At 38.4% G+C, this 18928-nt stretch overlaps 1 protein-coding gene across 12 annotated transcripts in view; it reads right to left on the reverse strand.

Moving 5' to 3' along the window:
* The window catches only part of NFAT5 (nuclear factor of activated T cells 5), a 205331-nt gene that overhangs the window by 8190 nt on the left and 178213 nt on the right, over positions 1–18928 (reverse strand). For 10 of the 12 annotated variants that reach the window (XM_081217122.1, XM_081217120.1, XM_081217114.1 and 7 more), the window contains 5 exons: positions 17008–17140; positions 12223–12306; positions 4271–4419; positions 952–3457; positions 50–293 (listed from right to left, as the gene is read on the reverse strand). In XM_081217122.1, the coding sequence (XP_081073248.1) occupies positions 58–293; positions 952–3457; positions 4271–4419; positions 12223–12306; positions 17008–17140 (3108 nt within the window). In that variant the 3' untranslated portion in view covers positions 50–57. The remainder of the gene's footprint in view (positions 1–49; positions 294–951; positions 3458–4270; positions 4420–12222; positions 12307–17007; positions 17141–18928) is intronic. The other 2 variants (XM_081217119.1, XM_081217117.1) reach the window with 1 other exon arrangement.

The raw sequence follows: 18928 nt of genomic DNA on the forward strand, positions 1-18928 counted from the left end.
AATTTATTGATGCTTTTCAACAAGAAAAAAGCCAAAATGCAATACTCACATATCCAGTTAAAAGGAGCCAGTTAAGTTGTTCCCTTGGTTTTGCAATGAAACAAGCAAATCAATCTTTTCAATGTCCTGATTGGTGTTTATAGAGGATGCCAGTGGAGAATTCTCTGGCATTTGCTGAGAAAGAAGTGTTGTCACAGGTGGCTGGCCCTCGTTTTGTGGTTGGCCTGGCTGACTTATGGCCATCAACTGATCTGGCAATGTAGCTGGTCCAGAAGTTAAAAGCTGACTACAGTCTGCAGAGATATTTAAAATAGAGAAGCTATCTGATTAGTTATTTTCTGTTAAGATTCATAAGAAGGTATTTATTAGTGGCTAAGGTAAATTCATTACTGTGTTTGCTCATTATAGAGTTAAAAGCGAGGCACCTGACAGCCTCCAAAATGGTTTTCATTGAACAGTAGTAGAATTCACCCTAGGTTTCCTCTAAGCAGTATAAAAATACAACAATGCTTAGTTATCACCATAAGTCCTATATAATTTCCTTGCTATATAAACATTTAAAGAAACATGGTTTTCTACCTCCTTGGAAACTACTTACTTTAATTGGCTGAAAAATTTTCTGTCATTCTTACTTCATTTTCCTTTCAAGTTTGTATCTTAAAATGGCAAACACATACATTTATATATGTTACCACATTTAATCCTCCCAATATCCTTTTCAAGTATGTAATATTACCACCACTTTAGATATGGAAACTGAGGCTCATGCAGGTCAAATATCCTGTCTAAGGTCTCAGTCTGTAAGTTGTATAGCTGGGATTTGAACTCAATTCTGTCTAACTACAATCTGTGCTCTTAAAACCACTATGTTGTGCTTTCTTCTAGTAATAATAATGTGACCATTTCGACCAATAACATTTAAGAAATGAGAAATTAGAAAGAGTTTCTTACTATTTTGAATGCCAAATAAGAACATTCCTGAAGTCTGCTGAGAAGAGCCAGGAGAATTTTGTAGTTGGTTCATTGTGCCTCCTGTAGTGTTGTGAAATAAAGTAGCCTGTGGTTGAGGTGAAGATGTGGCTCCCTGGATTCCAGGCATGTTGTTCTGAGGGGAATAAAGGGGAGACTGTTGCATGTCTTGTTGGTTTATACTGTTCTGCAATGCAGACATGGATGCTGGAGAAAGGAAGAGTGTTACTTGCTGCTCTTGAGAACTGGGTGACCCTTGGACCAACTGAATCTGAGGAGAGCTATGGAACAAGGAGGTCTGTGATGATTCGGACTGGGCAGGACCTGGGTTCTGAAGTGAGGAAACTGTGGGCTGGTTCTGAAATTGCATAGGCTGCTGTTCTTGATTCATTGGGGCCATATTATTTTGTTGATGAAAAATTGACTGGTTCTGCTGCTCTTGATTAGCCATTGGATTTTGACTTGGGTTGAATATCATGTTTGGTGGTGGCTGCTTTTGAGATGCCATTGGAGCCATGGTATTCTGATTGCTGAATAAAATGCTCTGCTGTTGCTGCTGCTGCTGCTGCTGCTGCTGCTGTTGCTGCTGCTGCTGCTGCTCCTGGGATGCAGAGTTACTCTGGATGGCAACCATTGAGTGCTGTGACTGGAAGATTGTTCCTTGTTGGTTTTGAGGCATTGGATTAGGAGGAAGGGAGCCCAAGGAAACCTGAGGCTGAAATAGACCTTGCTGGGAGGGTTGTGCCTGTTCTTGGGAAAGCATAGGGGTCTGGATGTGTGATATTGGAGTCTGCTGTTGGAATGCAGCTTGCTGCTCAGTGTTTGATGTTGACTGAAGTGGAGAAATTGAATTCTGAGCTGCAAAAAATGAAATCTGTTCTTCTTGGGCTACTGTGTTAGTTTGAAGATTATTCATTGGACTCTGGGAAAGAAATATGTTGGCTGACTGCTGGTCTTGAGGAACAGAAGAGCCCTGCAGCACAGCCATGGTATTTTGAGAGTGAAACATTGGAGGCTGCATTTGTTCAGAGGAGGTTGTAGAAGTCTGACTGTGGACAATAGGACTTGGACTATGAAAAATAGAACCTTGAGTTTCCTGGGAAAGGTTCTGAGCATCAGCAATAGGATTCTGAGGATGAAAGAGTTGAGCCTGTGAATGAGAAGACTGCGGCAAAAAATTCCCTGATTGGAGTGACATCATCTCATTACCTTGCTGGAATAAACCATTACCTTGCTGCGGGGTACCATTATTTTGAACGCTTATCATACTTTTCGTAGATGAAAAAAGGCTAACTTGAGGTTGACTGTCCCCACTATGTTGCATTTGGACCATGGTCTGAAAGACACTGTTCTGAATCTGTTTTGCTTGTGCTCCAGTTTCTTCTCCATCTGCTGAACTTGATGTCTGAAACATGGTAGTGCCAGGAGTTGCAACCTGCTGTGTGGTGGTTGTAGCAGTTTCATTTCCAGAAACTGCAGGAGGAGAAGAAAACAATTCACATTGCATTTGCATGTCCTCATTGGCTGATAACGCACTCATCATATGAGAAGTCTGCTGGTAAACTGGAGACTGCTGAAGGTTTCCATTTGCTGAAGCAGTTGAAGGAAATAGCTCTGACTGAATCTGGGCAGCTGCCTGGCAGATACTCTGTTGCATCTCTATCACCATTGCAGCTGATGATTCCATCACTTGCTGTTGCTGTTGTTGCTGTTGTTGATTAGATAATGTGTTTTCATTCTGTGGGTGAACACTTTCAGCTCTTCCAGCTATTAAATTATCTGGTCTGGTATGGACTGCTGGCTCTGTTGAGGAAAACATTCCAGGGCTTACGCTATTTTGAATTTGACTGACTTGTTGAAAAATGTCTGCACTAAGCTGTTCTTGAACATTCTCATTACCATCTGGAGCAGAAAATAAAACTGAAGATAACTGTTGTTGTGCCTCTAAAACTTGTTGGACCAAGTCAACATTTCCATTGCTGCCACTAGTAGTACTGCCTGTAAAACTTCCAGCCTGCAGCTGTTGAATTGTATTCTGTAGCTGCTGACTCACACTATTTGGTGATGGGAAAATATTTGATGAAATCTGCTGCTGTAAAGTCTGTGCTTGTTCTTGTAGTGGTGACTGCTGCTGTTGCTGTGATGCCTCAGTCAGGTGTGACAAATTAACCACTGTACCATCTGACTGTAATACCTCTCTAGACTGAGTTTCTCTTGTCTGAAACTGTGTAGCCTGCTGCAGTAGTGCATCACTGTTGGGCAGCTGACTAGAAGCAGAAACTGCTGGAAAGGTACCAGGCTGTGAAATGTCCTGTGTTTGGATAGTTGTCAGGGTCTCTGGGTTGTATGCCTTGGGCTGAATCTGTTGCTGCTTTTCGTTTTCAGAAGGTAAGTGGGAAGATGATGATGATGATGAAAAAGACCCATTTCCGGCTATGTTAGAGATATTTTCTAATGTTTGTTGAGTGGATCCAACTGTCTTTGTAGTCTAAAAAATAAAAATCGCCAAATAACATGTACATATAAATATTAAATGAGCTCATATAATACTTCAAAAATTATTATTATTATAAAAACATATGCAGGGCCAATTTTCCCCTCTATATTATTATTTGGAAAACAGGTGTAAGACTGTGATTCTCAGTGATAACATTATGTCTTACTGTCATCGGCATTTTAAAATAAGTATTATAAGCAAAGATAGTCAAATAAGTAGAAGTAGAAGAATAATCAGCTGCTGGAGAGTAAGAACATAATAATTCTATGGTTGATGAATTAATAGCCAATTTAAAAATATCTCCATTTGTAGATCACTGGTAACATTGTTGGGAGGGGGGAACAAAGGTAAAATGGAAAAGGAGTTATAGGAAAAGACTGGGGGAGAAAAGGAAATAAAATGTCTCTAGTTTTGAAAATGCTAAAACCAGTACTTTCATTAATACCACACATCACAAAAGTCTAGCTAATGTATTAGTTCCTCCCTTGTCAAAAATGTATATTAGCATATAGCTGATTCACTTTGTGATACAGCAGAAACTAACACACCATTGTAAAGCAATTATACTCCAATAAAGATGTTAAAAAAATGTATACTGGAAGTTGCTTTGCAGGCTATTTTATTTGAATATAAAATCATTTACTCTGCAAAGCAAAATTCATTAAGTAAATCCAAAGAGAAACAGATATAAAAGAAATAGGAGAAGTAAAAAGCATAAATATGGGGAAAAGAAATCAAACTATCAAAATATAGTAATTTTTATATTTGAGGTTAACATGTAGGGCACTAGTCAATACAGCTCACCTTAAAAATAGGGGAAGATCTTTTCTCTGCTGTTACTTCCATTGGAGTAACATCTTCACTCTTAATCACACTGCTTGATATGAGTGGAGTGATCAGAGCATTAGGAAGAATATTTACCTTATCTAAGTTACATCCAGCAGTTTTCATTGCTGCACAAACATCAAAAAAAGAAAGAAAAGTTTAAAATCACTGAAATCATCAACTATTTCATTATACTGTGCGTTGACATTAGTCATGATTTAAATGTCTATTTTTTGATGCTATGATGGTAGCATGAGATACAAAACTGGTGTGTCAAACTGTGCCCTCTTTTTTTTTTTTTCTTGGTCGTGCTGCGCGGCATGTGGGATCTTAGTTCCCTGACCAGGGATTGAACTCACACCCCTTGGCAGTGAGAGCGCGGAGTCCTAACCACTGGACCACCAGGGAATTCTTTGCCTTCCCTCTTTTAAAGTAGCAGTGCCCTGAGGACTCCTGGTAAGAGCCTGAGACTATGAGTTAAATATCATCAAGTGAGCGTTTCAGTTATCAAGTGATACTCCCCAGCAGCCTTCCAAGGTGCCCTGAATTAATACACTGCTTAACATGACCATAATATATTATAGGATACAGCTTGGAAATCTCCAGGACGTTCAAGCTACTCAATTACAACTGTTATGTTCCCCTCTTAGTATCTGACTGCCTGGCAGTATAAAGCCAAACTTTTTAAAGGCCATAGGATTGTCTGAACATTTCTTTCCTCAACAAAACTCAAGCTTCTCATTAAAAGATGTCACCAATTAACCAAACAGATTTCAGTTTTCTAAATTAATGACTTAGAAAACTTGAATTTGCCAAGTTGACACATGGACACATTTCTCTTTTAGAGAGTACTTAAATTTCTGAAAAGAAAAAAATTTAAGTCCTATTTTAGGTATACCAATTAAATTTCCAAATCAAAACCAGCAAGTATTTTTCTACTTCCATTTTCAGAAGTAGTTATAGATTAACAACCAAGGAAAGGTAATACATAGCAGATAGGTAAGTTCTAGCACTTCATTATAACTATTTTTCCCTCTTGATTCTCTTTCTTCTGTCTATTTAAGTCTGCCATTGGCACTTAGTGGAGCATACTGATAATCACTAATGGCAGTCTTCTAAACTGAACACATAGCCAAATTCTGATCTAAAAGTTTACCACTACTTTGAGACCCTGTGTAAAGAAATATAGATTCCCCAGAAGGCTCAGCTGTTAAACTTCTTTTTTTATTGAATTATAATTAACATACAATATTATATTAGCCTTAGGTGTACAACATAGTGATTTGATATTTTTATACATAGATTTCTTAATTTGATATTGAGAAGAAATCCTGGCTACAAAGAGGGTTTTAAAATGGAATATGGTATATGAGCAGGATAGTTATCTTTGTAAATATTTTGATTTAAAAATATTTGAAACCTTCTAGTCTCTGTTCAGCTTGTCTCACAGCCAGCTGGCTAGAAACAATTCCTATGGAAATTGATTATACTGGGGGAGGGAAAAGTGCCCATTTAACTTTCAATATTCTATGCTTTATTACTCTAAGAAATGAATTATTTACTCATGAGTTCTCTGGACCTATTTTCACCTAGATACTACCAATACCAGTATGATTCAACTCACAATCCAATTCTGTCTGAGACAAAGCTTCAGATCATACACAGGGCAGGCATTTAGAAGTAATTCAGGCCCACCCCACAAGACAATCTGAAAGACCATTAGTGTTGTCTTATGTTGATCCTGTAATATCAACTGCTATTCTTGCTTCTGAATTCTATTAGAATGTGAGTTCCATGAAGGCAGAGATTTTGTTGTTGTTGACTGATGCATAGTAGGTAATCAATAAATATTTGTTGAATGAAGAAATGAAGGAATGAATTTTACTTTTCCTTTATCGTAGTCAATTTAGTTTGTTGTGGACTATTTGGTTAATCTTATAGTGTTACATATTTTCATTAACGATATTTCTGGCCTAAAAATTTTCAGTATCTAAAAACAAGTTTATATTACATTTCAATTAGACACTGCATATAAATATCCATTGACAAACAAATGCATCACCTACACAGTTACTGCTTAACAGATCTATATGCATATTTGCCCCAAATTTATTTAGGGAATAATTCTCTCCCTCTCCCTTCCCCTCCCTCTCTCTCTGTCCCTCTCTCTGTCTGTCTCTGTCTCTCTCTCTCTTTTGCGCACGCGCACGCGCGCGCGACCTCACTGCACGGCTTGTGGGATCTTAGTTCCCTGACCAGAGATCAAACCCTGGCCCACGGCAATGGAAGCCCAAGTCCTAACCACTGGACAGCCAGGGAATTCCCAGAGAATAATTCTTATTCGTGTGATTTTTCTTCTTCTGGAAAGTGAGAATAGGTGGAATAAGTTGAGCAGGAGTCTTTTACTTCTCCTAAGGAGACTATTCACAAATAGGTATGTCTACTAGCGTAGACAAACAAGGAAAGGACTTTCTGTCTAATGCTCACTCAAAGATACAAGTCTTTCTATGGCCATATGCACAAAGTCTTTGTATGGCCAATGATAATTTAGTTTTCTGAGCCCTATTCTGGTCTGCTTGTTGTGTTAGCTTTGCATGAGCTCCAGCTGTAATCCTGCTGGTGCTGCCTGCACGAGTGGAAGGTGCTTCCCTGGGCTGCCTGGTGTCATCAGGTGGGGGTAAGGGGTGCTGGACCTGCAGGAGGGAAAACCTTTCTCCTGGTATGTTCTCTGGTCTCCTGGTACTAATGGGGTTCCCATTATATCACTGTTGGTGCTGCTGGGGAAGGGAAGCAACTACATGGGCTGTCTTTTGCCACTGGGTACAAGGTTAAGAACTGTGGGGTCTGGGCTGCATAGCTCTCTGCCACTGGGTAGAGGTTTGGGAGACCCTGATCTAGTTTACCTTCTGCCCCTGGATTGCCTTCTGCCATTGGATGGAAGGTTGGGAGACACTTGGTCTGGATCTTACTATGCCCCTGGTGGAGGGCCAGGTGCTGCCAAGTCTAGTTCTCTCTCCACTCTTGGGGGAAGGATAGAGATACACAGGGCCTACTGGTACCACCAGTGCAGGTGGAGGGGGCCTGTGTGCTGCTGCCTGCTGTAGGGTGGAGGATGGGTTGGCCCCCTGGGTTCTGCCCTTGCCACTCCTGCAGACATACTGACCTGCTGCTGCTGGCACATACGAGTCCTGTGTTTTGGGCCTCCTGGTTCCACTGTTGGCAGATCAGGTCCATTACTAGTTGGCAGATGTGGGGAATGGGGTGGTCTAACCCTTCCAAATTCTGCTGTTGCTATTGCAGGTTTGGGTAGGGGATGGGTTGGCCCCCAAACACTGCTAATGGGTCAGCTGCTGTCACTTGGTACTAGTCATCCCACTAAGTCTCTACTGGGCTTTCCCTCTCCTGATCTTTTGGCCAAAGAGAACAGGCTTTTCATGCTTATTTATAGATTTATTATTTTGTCTATGCCTGTTGCCAGTTCTGAGTTGCAAATGCTGCCCAACTCAGATAAATGGGAGATAAAAAGAAAACCAGTTAACTCACTTGGTGTTGTTCTGTAAGTTCTAAGGTCTTTAGCCAGTCCTATTCCTTCTTTCTATATTTCAAAGTCATTTTATACTGCTGAATATTTCCAAGGTATTAAGTAGATTTAGAAAGAAGGAACAGGGAAAAGTGAGTCAATACTATCTCCCCCCCAACCCCCTCAGGAAAAAACAGCTTTATTTGGACTGAGAATTGGAGATGAGAGGAGGACCTGAGAGAGCATACTGAGCTAAGGAGTAGAGATTAGTTTCCAAAATGGCAGTCAGAGCTCATCAGCCAAATGGGCTCCACTTCCCAGCAGCCTTGCAGTAAGTGCAATCAATAAAAGGCCTGCTGGAAAATGTTTATTTGCCACTAAATCACCCAAGCATGCCACAATTACAAGAAAGGTACAGGTTGTTTGTTTTTTGTTTTCCATAATTAAATTTCCACAGCATCTCCCCAATCAAAAGTATTACAAAAAGAAGTAAAAAATCACATTTTACAGATCTTAGACTTGTCTTCAGCATTTTGCTCAAATTTCACCATCTTCAAAAAGCAAAACTCTTGTAAAACTCATCAGCTAAAAGTTCTATCCAAGCAGTGAGAATACGGCCTTTGCTAGCCCATGGCAATTCTTTTCCCATTTTCCCTAGCCAGTTAGGGTTGAAAAGCAGAGTGAGGCTCAGATTGCAGGGGTGGGGAGGGGAGAGAGTCAAGGGCTAATCTCCCCCAGTACAAGATGGCATCTGAAGCTTGACGGGAGAGCACAACTGGAGGGACTTGAGGGAAGGGTCCAGGCCCTGTATTCAGTCAGAGTCACTGCTGGAAGAGGAGGAGGAGGAGGAGGAGGAGGAGGAGGAGAAGGAGGAGGAGGAGGAGGAGGAGGCGGCGGAGGAGAAATGCTTGTGGTGTTTGTGCTTATTTTTGTGAGCTTTCTTCATTTCCTTCTGCATCTTCCTGTCGATCACCATTCCTGGTCCTACCATGCCAGGAGCGAAAGGATTCACAGGATGCATGCCAAGGGAAGGTGGTGGGTATGCAGGGGGGTAAGGACCTGAGGGTTAGCATCCTGGATATGTGGTTGTGGCACAGGATGACAGGTCCACTAGGGGGAAAAGCTGGATTCCCCTGGGGTGATCCTGGGGGAGTGGGAAAGGGGCCTGATGGAAAGGTAGGGTTGGCAGGTGGTGGATGGGCAGGATTGAAACCTCCAGGGTACCCGATGTTAGGGGGTATGGATTTGGCCCTGGCTGCCCAGCATTGGGATTCCACATGTTCAGGTGTTTCCTCCAATCCAGGAATGGAGAAAGAAGGAAACTGAGGAATCCAGATGTCCCATCACCTTTATACCACCGCCTGGGCTAAGTCTACACTATCTTTTCTCAGAACCCACAACTGTATCTTAGCGGACTTGCAAATAATACTAAATGGCTTTTAGTATCTTTTCTTCCTACATTTTCACTATGTATTTAATGAGCCCTTACAAAGTTCCAGGCACTGTTCTAGGTTATGAGGATCCAGTGATGAATAAGATGGATAAAGCCCTACTACCTGGAGGTTACATTTTAGTGAAGGAGGAAAAACATACAAACAAGTAAAGTCTGTACTACCTAGAAGTAGGGGGAGAAGTTTTAAGCCAATTCAGAAAATCCAGAAAGTAAATTATTATTTTTTATTTTGGCCATGCCGCATGGTCTGCGAGATCTTAGTTCCCTGACCAGCGAATCAAACCTGGCCCCTCAGCAGTGAAAGCGTGGAGTCCTAACCACTGGACCACCAGGGAATTCCCCAGAAAGTAAATTAGACAGACATATTTAACCATCCCAATATCAATTTGAATTTATGAAGAATACTGTTTTGGAAACTTAGAGCAATCTTTGCTAAGTTTGTTGTCATCAAGCAGCACTTAGGTCATATACAAATACATTTGGTTAAAATACAAATTAAGATTTATAAGGGATGGAAATAATAGAGTAAAAAGAATATAGAGTTTTGGGGGAAATCTAAGTTGCAACCTCTGTCAGTTATTAGCTGTGTGACCTTGAGCAAATCACTTAACTTCTCTAAATTTTGGTTTATTTACCTGTAAAATGAGATTGAACTATATTATCTCTATGATTCCTACAAGCTCCTAAAACTTTTCACATAATTGCAACCAGTTAGAGAAAAACATATGCTGGCAACTATTTTTTCACATTCATCCAATTAACCACTCTTTACAAAGCTAAAACTGAGAGACTGCACATCAATACTCTATCCCTGGGTCCTAAAACTGCATCACAGAGTTTTTGAATGATCTATCTAGAATTTTCACTTACATCTTCCTGTACGTATATAGGTATAGAAAACTTTCTGGAAGCTGTTAACAATAGTTTACACTGTACACTTTATCTTATTTAATTTGTATTACTTTTGTGTTAATATATACACAGTTGGGTAAAACTGAAAAATGAATCATGATGCTTTACCACTAGCCTTAATATCTCACTGAGCAGTTGTGCAGTTATCCCCCTTACTCTCCACCTCCCCCTGCAAACCCTCTCCAAGGAATGAGAAACTTGTTGCAGAGTGAAAGCTTTCAATGTCTGGCCATAATGTCATATTTATGTATCAAGTTCTAAATCTTACTGTAATTGATGGCTATTTTAAAGAATGTTATGTGGAGGGTTATGCCATAACACAAATTTAAAAGTCATTTATGTTGCTCAGTCTTCATCATTAAAGCATACCTAATTAAATCTCTCAAAGGGCACCTGGGCATTATACCAAAGCTCTGATTTCAAGGAATCACAAAAATAAGCTATTTGTCAAGGGAAATTCCTAGTTGAAAGCTATTGTTGGTTTAACTGATCAGGAATCTCCAATTAATGATACTGTATTTAAAAATGACAAATGAAAAATTTTAACTGATAAGATAGTTTAGTATTCAATTTAATTTTATATCTTCATAAAATTATTTTACATGATTTCAGTTGATAAAATTGTCAAAATAAGAAGGTCTGAATTGTGAAAAATAATAATATGTGTATGTGTGTTTCTTACCTGTTTTTAGGCTTGTAAGATTTTGATCAAATAACTAAATCATTTTATTACCGAAAATTAAACATAGCATTTAAAACCTTTTAACCTTCACTATGAGAAATTTCATACTGGATTACATTAGTGTCCCACCAGCCTGATACTCTATGAAAGAAGCATGAAGGAATTTTTGGAGAAAAGCAGGAACACATCAAAGTTGGCAAAGGACAGACCACAAATGTCCCTGACTTTCTTTAATGATTGATTAATTATGGTATTATTCATCTAATAAACATCGTTTGAATTATTATTGCTTAGATGTTACCTTATACACTAAAGCTCGACCTATCTTTTTAAATTCCTCTATGGAATCTTGATTTCCTCATCTGTGAAATGACAATCATAAATTTCCTATCTCATAGATTTTAGCAGATTAAATGAGATAATGCTGGTAAAGAGTGTGGAATGCTGCCTAGCATTTAATATATGTTTGAGAAACATTAGCCATGGTTATCCCTAGCAGAGACTTGTAAATTTTCCTGTAGTTAAATCAGATAATCATGCACTTACTTGTGCATAATTCCTAATTAATCTATCTTGGAACTGTTGATAGAAATTATAATGGCAAGCTATACTAAACTGAATATATATATGAATGCTGTATTTTATTATGACAATAGGGAAAAAATCCACTGTATTTGATAAAATGTATTAAGCATATTATGCCCCTTAAAAATATAAGTATACAAAATTTTAAAATTTAATTTAACTCATATGAATTTCATGGCAGAAAAATATAAGTAAAAGCTAGAACTACAGGAATAAATCAATGGCCATTATGCAATTGACACCTTCATATGTAATGGCACAAAAGCATCATAATTGAGAAACACATTATAACATCCTGAAGATATCTTCATTTTCTGTTTGGAAATAATGGTGTCAGAAGAAAGAATGGTACCTAAAGAACCTAAAGCAACTTTTTCAAATGCCAATAGTTTCTATTTTGCTCTCTTTAGTCTCAATGTCAAGTACTACTCTTGTTGGCAGCAAGAAGCTTTATAAAGCTGTTTTATATACATTATTGTATTCTATATATACTTTTAAGATTTTTAATATTAGGGAATAAAAAAACAAAAAACAAAAACTCCTCTACTCCAACACATGTCAAAAAAAAAAAAAGTTGTTTATATGGTAAATGAAGGGAAACATCAAGTTGGGAAGCACGTCTCTGCATTCAGTAAAGTCAAACAAATATTTATTTTACAATATGGAAGATAACCTGCAAAGTGTTCCGAGTACACAAGAGAAAATAAAATAGTAAGGTTTGCTAGAGAAAATATATAGCATCACTAATTTACAATTTTTGAGCAGAATTAACTTGGTACCTTTCATGGCCTCTTCGAAAGAGCAAGGTCTTGCCGGACTAGATATTTCCTTCTTCACGTTTACATTCAAAGCAGCAGCTGCTGCTATTAAGACAAACAAAAAGGATTAATGTATTTATTTAAACTTATCCTAACAAAACGTGTATCTTAAAATTCTTTAACTGGAATATCTTCTCACAAAGCACTATTAAATCATTTGTTTAGCAGAAATTCTAGGTTCTGATGAGTTTTTATAATCACCAGTCTACGCTCTAAAATGCACCTGTCTCCCAGTGGGCAGAAGCATATGCTTACTTATTAAAACAAAATAAAAACAACCGCAACTTCAAAAAATCTTTCTTGTAACAGTACACATATTTATATGAGATGAGTAGAAGACTGATAGGAGATTTTTTTATTACCAAATATACTGTAACACTAGCATAAAAAAAAATTCACCATTTATCTACATAAATGATTTATTTAAAATAATACTGATTCACAGTCAATTGAGTTAAATATTTTAAAAAACTGTGATGAATATACAAAACCTATAACATTATGATTATTCTTTTTAGCAAGCCTTAGAAAATATAATCTTTGCTATTATTAAAGGAGAATTACTACACTACTATAGCCATACATATCAAGTACATCTACTATGAAAACTTTAAATTTAATGAGCGTGAGAGTAGAGATCAGTTCTGAATGGTAAAGTTAAATAAATTCCAAATAAACAGGTTTTTACTTAAAATGACTGTATAATAATCTAATTTAAATAGATGTTAATTTCTATTTTTTCTATTTTCATTTTATTTAATTTATTTATTTTATTTATTCCCTAATTTATTCAAAATGGGAATTGAGTGAACTTATTTTCAATTTATTCTTCACATGACAACGCAAAATGATGGTTATAGAGAATATAAAGAGATAGTTAACTGTGAATAAAGAGACAAAATGTACACATCTCGTAAGAATGAAGTTAAAAAATTTATCTAAGGGCTTTCCTGGTGGCACAGTGGTTAAGAGTCGGCCTGCCGATGCAGGGGACACTGGTTCGTGCCCTGGTCCGGGAAGATCCCACATGCCGCAGAGCAGCTAGGCCCGTGAGCCATGGCCACTGAGCCTTTGTGTCTGGAGCCTGTGCTCCGCAACGGGAGAGGCCACAACAGTGAGAGGCCCGCGTACCGCAAAAAAAAAAAAAAAAAAAAAAAAAAAATTTATCTAAGCATGCTGCGCTGCACATGAGGTCCAACAAATGATAATGTGAATGAACTATCAATTGAATGAAATTATCAATTGAATAGAATTGATGAGAAAAAAAATCCATAGACAATTTTAAAGCATAACATTAATTCTAACAATTACAGATTTAAAAATGGAAACTAATCTTTGAAAAATTTTTAAATTTCTACTTTTAAAACAAGTTTTAGGGGCTTCCCTGGTGGTGCAGTGGTTGAGAGTCCGCCTGCCGATGCAGGGGACACGGGTTCGTGCCCCGGTCTGGGAAGATCCCACATGCCGCAGAGCGGCTAGGCCCGTGAGCCATGGCTGCTGAGCCTGCGCATCCGGAGCCTGTGCTCTGCAAGGGGAGAGGCCACAACAGTGAGAGGCCCGCCTACCGCAAAAAAAAATAAAAAAAAAAAAAACAAAAAAAAAAAAACAAGTTTTAGTCATTTGTCTTTAGAGCAACAAAAAATTATGAATCAATATTTTATCCTCCATTTATTATAGCAATTACTACTGCAGAGTCACTGCAAAAAATAACTATGGAGATTTCTGTGTCTTAATAGACGGAAGTAAAACAAATTAATGGCTAAGCAATGCTTCAGTGACTAACTGGCAATGTAACAAAGGTTTTACGACTCTGCAAAGTAAGTGCCTAAGAGCATGTACATGCAATGTATTTTTGGCAGTATAGACTCAGAAGGCTTTAGAGGGGCTTGTGTCTGGCAGAGCATGCGAAGCCAGCCAGTTTATATACACTTGAGCCCCTGCCCCAATCCTACTTTTAGACCGTATCCCAAGTATACAAGATCCCCAAATTTTCTGCACAACTACTCTATAGACCATGTGTGAAATCTTAGGCCTACAGGGTGAACAGAGCTTACGAGCACTGGCCAGTGCATCAGGGCCCTCAAGGTAGAGGATGGAGCCAGGAGAGGGAAAAGAAGGGTGCCAGCCTGGGGATTCCTCTTTCTTCATGTTGTCATATCCCAGTTTGGACCTCCAAGCAGTTTGAAAATCCTCAATTCGAATCTGGCCTTCCAGGTTATTATGAAGGTATTTTGGTCAAATTAGGAGGATAGAATATACTTTATTTAATTATTTGTTATTTTTATCTATAACTTTTAAATATTTAGATGAAATGGTGTAGCAGTTGCCATTTCTACTCTTGACTCACAAAAATTATGCTGGGCCTTGTTCTAGCTGTTACAATTACTATACACCACTGACTATTCAAATGTTTAACCACAGTCCCTGGATGAATCACAAAAGCAATTAGTTTATCATAATGAGACAGTGCAAATTTTCTATAACCAAGTTTTCCTGAAACCATATTCTCTCACATGAACACCTAAAAAGATGCTCACATTTTATAAAATATAAAAAAGTGAAATTGTGGGAAGATTCTTCAATTAGCTATATCATAAAGGCAGAAACTGAAGCATTGGATCTCACTATAAAATTTGCATATTATATATTTATTCAATTAAGAGTTTCTGAGGGCGATTGCTATCTATGATATATACAGTACAAGGGGGAAATACTTAAAAGAATAAACGTATGTTAGTGATTGCCTAAATGTGGCTAAATATAGCCAATTAGTGTAGGCTTTAAAACAGAACACTTAAAAGCTGTTTTATTTGGCAATTTATTAAAGGGAAATTTTTAATAATCAGCATTCATCACTAAGAAATGAAGATTCATAGTGCTGATGCTAAGCACTTCAAAGTCCTGAAGTTCTTTATTATTGATCATAAAACCAAACAAAAACAACAAAACCTCAGTATTTTCAGGATGGCGAAAACTTTAAGGCTATTCACACACACACACACACACACACACACACACACACACACACACACTTCCTTCTTCCCTTCCCACACAAATATATTAATTACTGTATGCCATTTTTCTCCCCCTATGAGCAAACTCCTCCTCACATAAATACTAAATGTTAATATTTAGTAACTAGCAGTTACTAAAATGCTTTAACTACCATTAGTTTTAAATCAAATTTTCTTGGATTTTTCAGGCCTTCTTAGAAAGAAAACAGTCAACTATTTCATCTTTAAGTATAAACCAATATCTTCTTCCCTAGTTTTGCTGAAGCCAGTATATTATTTCCAAACTTTGTCTTTTTCTGTCTGAAATTTCTACTTGTGATCTTTTATTCTGAGATAAATTCTAAAAGGATTTCATTAATGCTATACTATGGCACACTTTTGTAGCAAACTGGTGGGAAATAATCAATGTTGTGAAACTCAGACTATGATTAAAAAGAACAAAAACGGAACAGATCACATTAAGTGATAGAAAGTAATTATCAAGACTAGTTACAACTCTGTCCTAGAGACTGTTTCCATCACTTCTGTTGCCAGGGCTTTCTTTCCTTGCTACCATTTTTCACTTTGTACCTCACTGAATCCTGAACTGTTTGGGAATAACATATCAGTAAACGTAAAGATATGGAAGAACTTCTAACTCTAAAGCATGCCTGAGATAGGAATGGAGTAAACCATGGTAAGCATGGCATAAACCAACCCTAGGTCAACAAAACATGTGAAGAGTTTCCATTTCCAAAATGTTCTCTCTTCTTCTCCAGGAAAAACCTTCTCTTCTTCAGGCAACTAAACTAATGTAGGCAAAAAACTCTTAGGATACTTCTTACCCAGAGATTTATTTTTGCTTTTTTTTTTTTTTTTTTAATTTTTATTTATTTATTTATTTATGGCTGTGTTGGCTCTTCGTTTCTGTGCGAGGGCTTTCTCTAGTTGCGGCAAGTGGGGGCCACTCCTCATCGCGGTGCACGGGCCTCTCACTATCGCGGCCTCTCGTTGCGGAGCACAGGCTCCAGACGCACAGGCTCAGTATTTGTGGCTCACGGGGCTAGTTGCTCCGCGGCATGTGGGGTCTTCCCAGACCAGGGCTCGAACCCCTGTCCCCTGCATTGGCAGGCAGATTCTCAACCACTGCGCCACCAGGGAAGCCCCCAGAGATTTAAATTTATAAGCAACTGCTCTGGTTTCTAAAGCACCTGTTTTACCTAAATGCTTAAAATTATATATAAAATATTTATTCACCAGAAGTCTTTGATATTTTTGATAACACAAATTTGAAAATGTTACAGGCATATGATTCTATTTGCGATATTATCACTTATCATTCCAAGCTATCTCTCACCTCTCCCAAAATGCATCCTATAAGCCAGACTAAAAACTATTAGCAGTTTCTCAAAGTCGTCACTTTCACCTTTCTGCACATAAGAGGTACTCAATGAATGGTAATTCTTACCAAAGAGTAACTTGTATGACAACTCTGGAGAGCCTGACTTCAGAGCATTTCTACCTTTTCTTTTATTATTAGAGCATAAGGCAGAAACAGTTCCCTTAATATAAGAGTAAAAGCAGTGTTTGGTGGCCATCTTCTTAGGAAATAATGCCATCTTCAAAAAATACTGATATCAATTCATCTTAGCACACAACTTTCTCTTTTAGGTTGGCTGGTCTTCTTCATATTCTTCCAAAGAACTAGAAGTTAATTATTCCTTTTGATTCAGAACTTTTTATTTTGACATACCTGGGTCTGGAGTGTAAGTGAATGGCTGAACATCATGAGATCTTCCAGCATTGGTCACTACGTATATTCCCACTGATACTGGCAAAGTTATATGTTGGTCATGATATGGGGGAACCTTCACAATAAGATGATTCTAATTGAAAGAAAATTACAAGAGTCAGAAAAGCAGTAATGTTTAAATTAAAATTTTCAAATAAAATATTATAATTAAGTACATTTCCTGTTAGTTGTAAAGTTTAAAAAGTCTGACTAGGGGAAAAAACGTAGTATTTAAAAGCTCAGGTTCATGGGCATCAGGACATTAATCTTAAAACTGCTTTTAAGGTAAAATACCAATGTTTTACAATGGCTTACAAGGTCCCTGCCCTGTCAACTTTATCTCATTCCCCTTCTCCTCCAGCTTGTTATACTCCAGTCACACTGACCTTCTTACACTAACACAGTAAATTCATTCTTTTAACACACTAAATTCATTTTTACCTCAGAGCCTTTACAACTTTCTGTTCTCTCTCACTGGAAAACTCTTCCTTAACCTCTTCAAATGGCTAGTTCCTTACCTATTTTCAGGTCTCATTCAAATGTCATCTCCTCAGAGAAGCCCTCTCTGACCATCCTATTTAAAGTAGCACCCCTCTCCAATCTGACCACATAATCTTGTTTATTTCTAAAATAGCACTTATCACCACCTGAAATTACTGTGACCATCTGCTTGGTTTTTGTCCCTCTCCAACCACAAGAATGTAAACTCCATGAGAACCTAGGATGTTCTGTTCTTCATTCTATCTCCATGGTTAAGCACCTCACACAAAATATACTCAAATATATTTGTTGAAAAAAAGAATGAATATATATTCAGAAAAAAAATATGTCCACCAAGCATAATAATGTCAGTTACCATATGTTTTGTAAACCTTAACAGTGAGATGTATCAATACTTTGCAATGCAGTTCACTACTTCCTAACCACTTTAATTCTCATTTAAAGTCAATAGGGTTCAGTTTACCCAAACCTCAGTAGATCAAAGTCATTTTTTTTATGTGAAAATAGTGGTAGAAGCATCCTTTTAAGAGAAAGGAAGAGTTCCATAAATGCTTCAGCAGCACTTATTCTTCTTAGAAGACACAATGGATCACATTTGACTTGTTCTCTTCTTCCCTAGTATGTTATAGTACTGGGAAGGAATATCAAGGGGTAGTGATTATTCTTTTTATACTGAGTATGTGATATGCAGGAGGCCAATGGTGATAGCTGACGATGAAGTGAATGTGATGACATTTTTTACTTAGTTAAGACTATAGTAGTTGGTTGACTCAGTTGAATAGAACATGTGACAAATGAGGCCAAGATTTTGATTTTTGAGCACTTAATTTGTTTCTAAGCCATCTTAAAACACTCTCTGAAATAGTCATATTATACATTTAAAAATAGCTTCGGGCTTCCCTGGTGGCGCAGTGGTTGAGAGTCCGCCTGCCGATGTAGGGGACACGGGTTCGTGCCCCGGTCTGGGAAGATCCCACATGCCACGGAGTGGCTAGGCCTGTGAGCCATGGCTGCTGAGCCTGCGCATCTGGAGCCTGTGCTCCACAATGGGAGAGGCCACAACACTGAGAGGCCCGCATACCGCAAAAAAAAAAAAAAAGTTTCTTGGGGCTTCCCTGGTGGCGCAGTGGTTGAAAGTCTGCCTGCTAATGCAGGGGACACGGGTTCGAGCCCTGGTCTGGGAAGATACCACATGCCGTGGAGCATCTAGGCCCGTGAGCCACAACTACTGAGCCTGTGTGTCTGGAGCCTGTGCTCCACAACAAGAGGCCACGATAGTGAGAGGCCCGCGCACCGCGATGAAGAGTGGCCCCCTCTCGCCGCAACTAGAGAAAGCCCTCGCACAGAAACGAAGACCCAACACAGCCAAAAATAAATTAAA

The sequence above is a fragment of the Mesoplodon bidens genome, assembly GCF_964165515.1.
Source record: "Mesoplodon bidens genome assembly, chromosome: 18".
In the NCBI taxonomy this organism is placed as follows: domain Eukaryota; kingdom Metazoa; phylum Chordata; class Mammalia; order Artiodactyla; family Ziphiidae; genus Mesoplodon; species Mesoplodon bidens.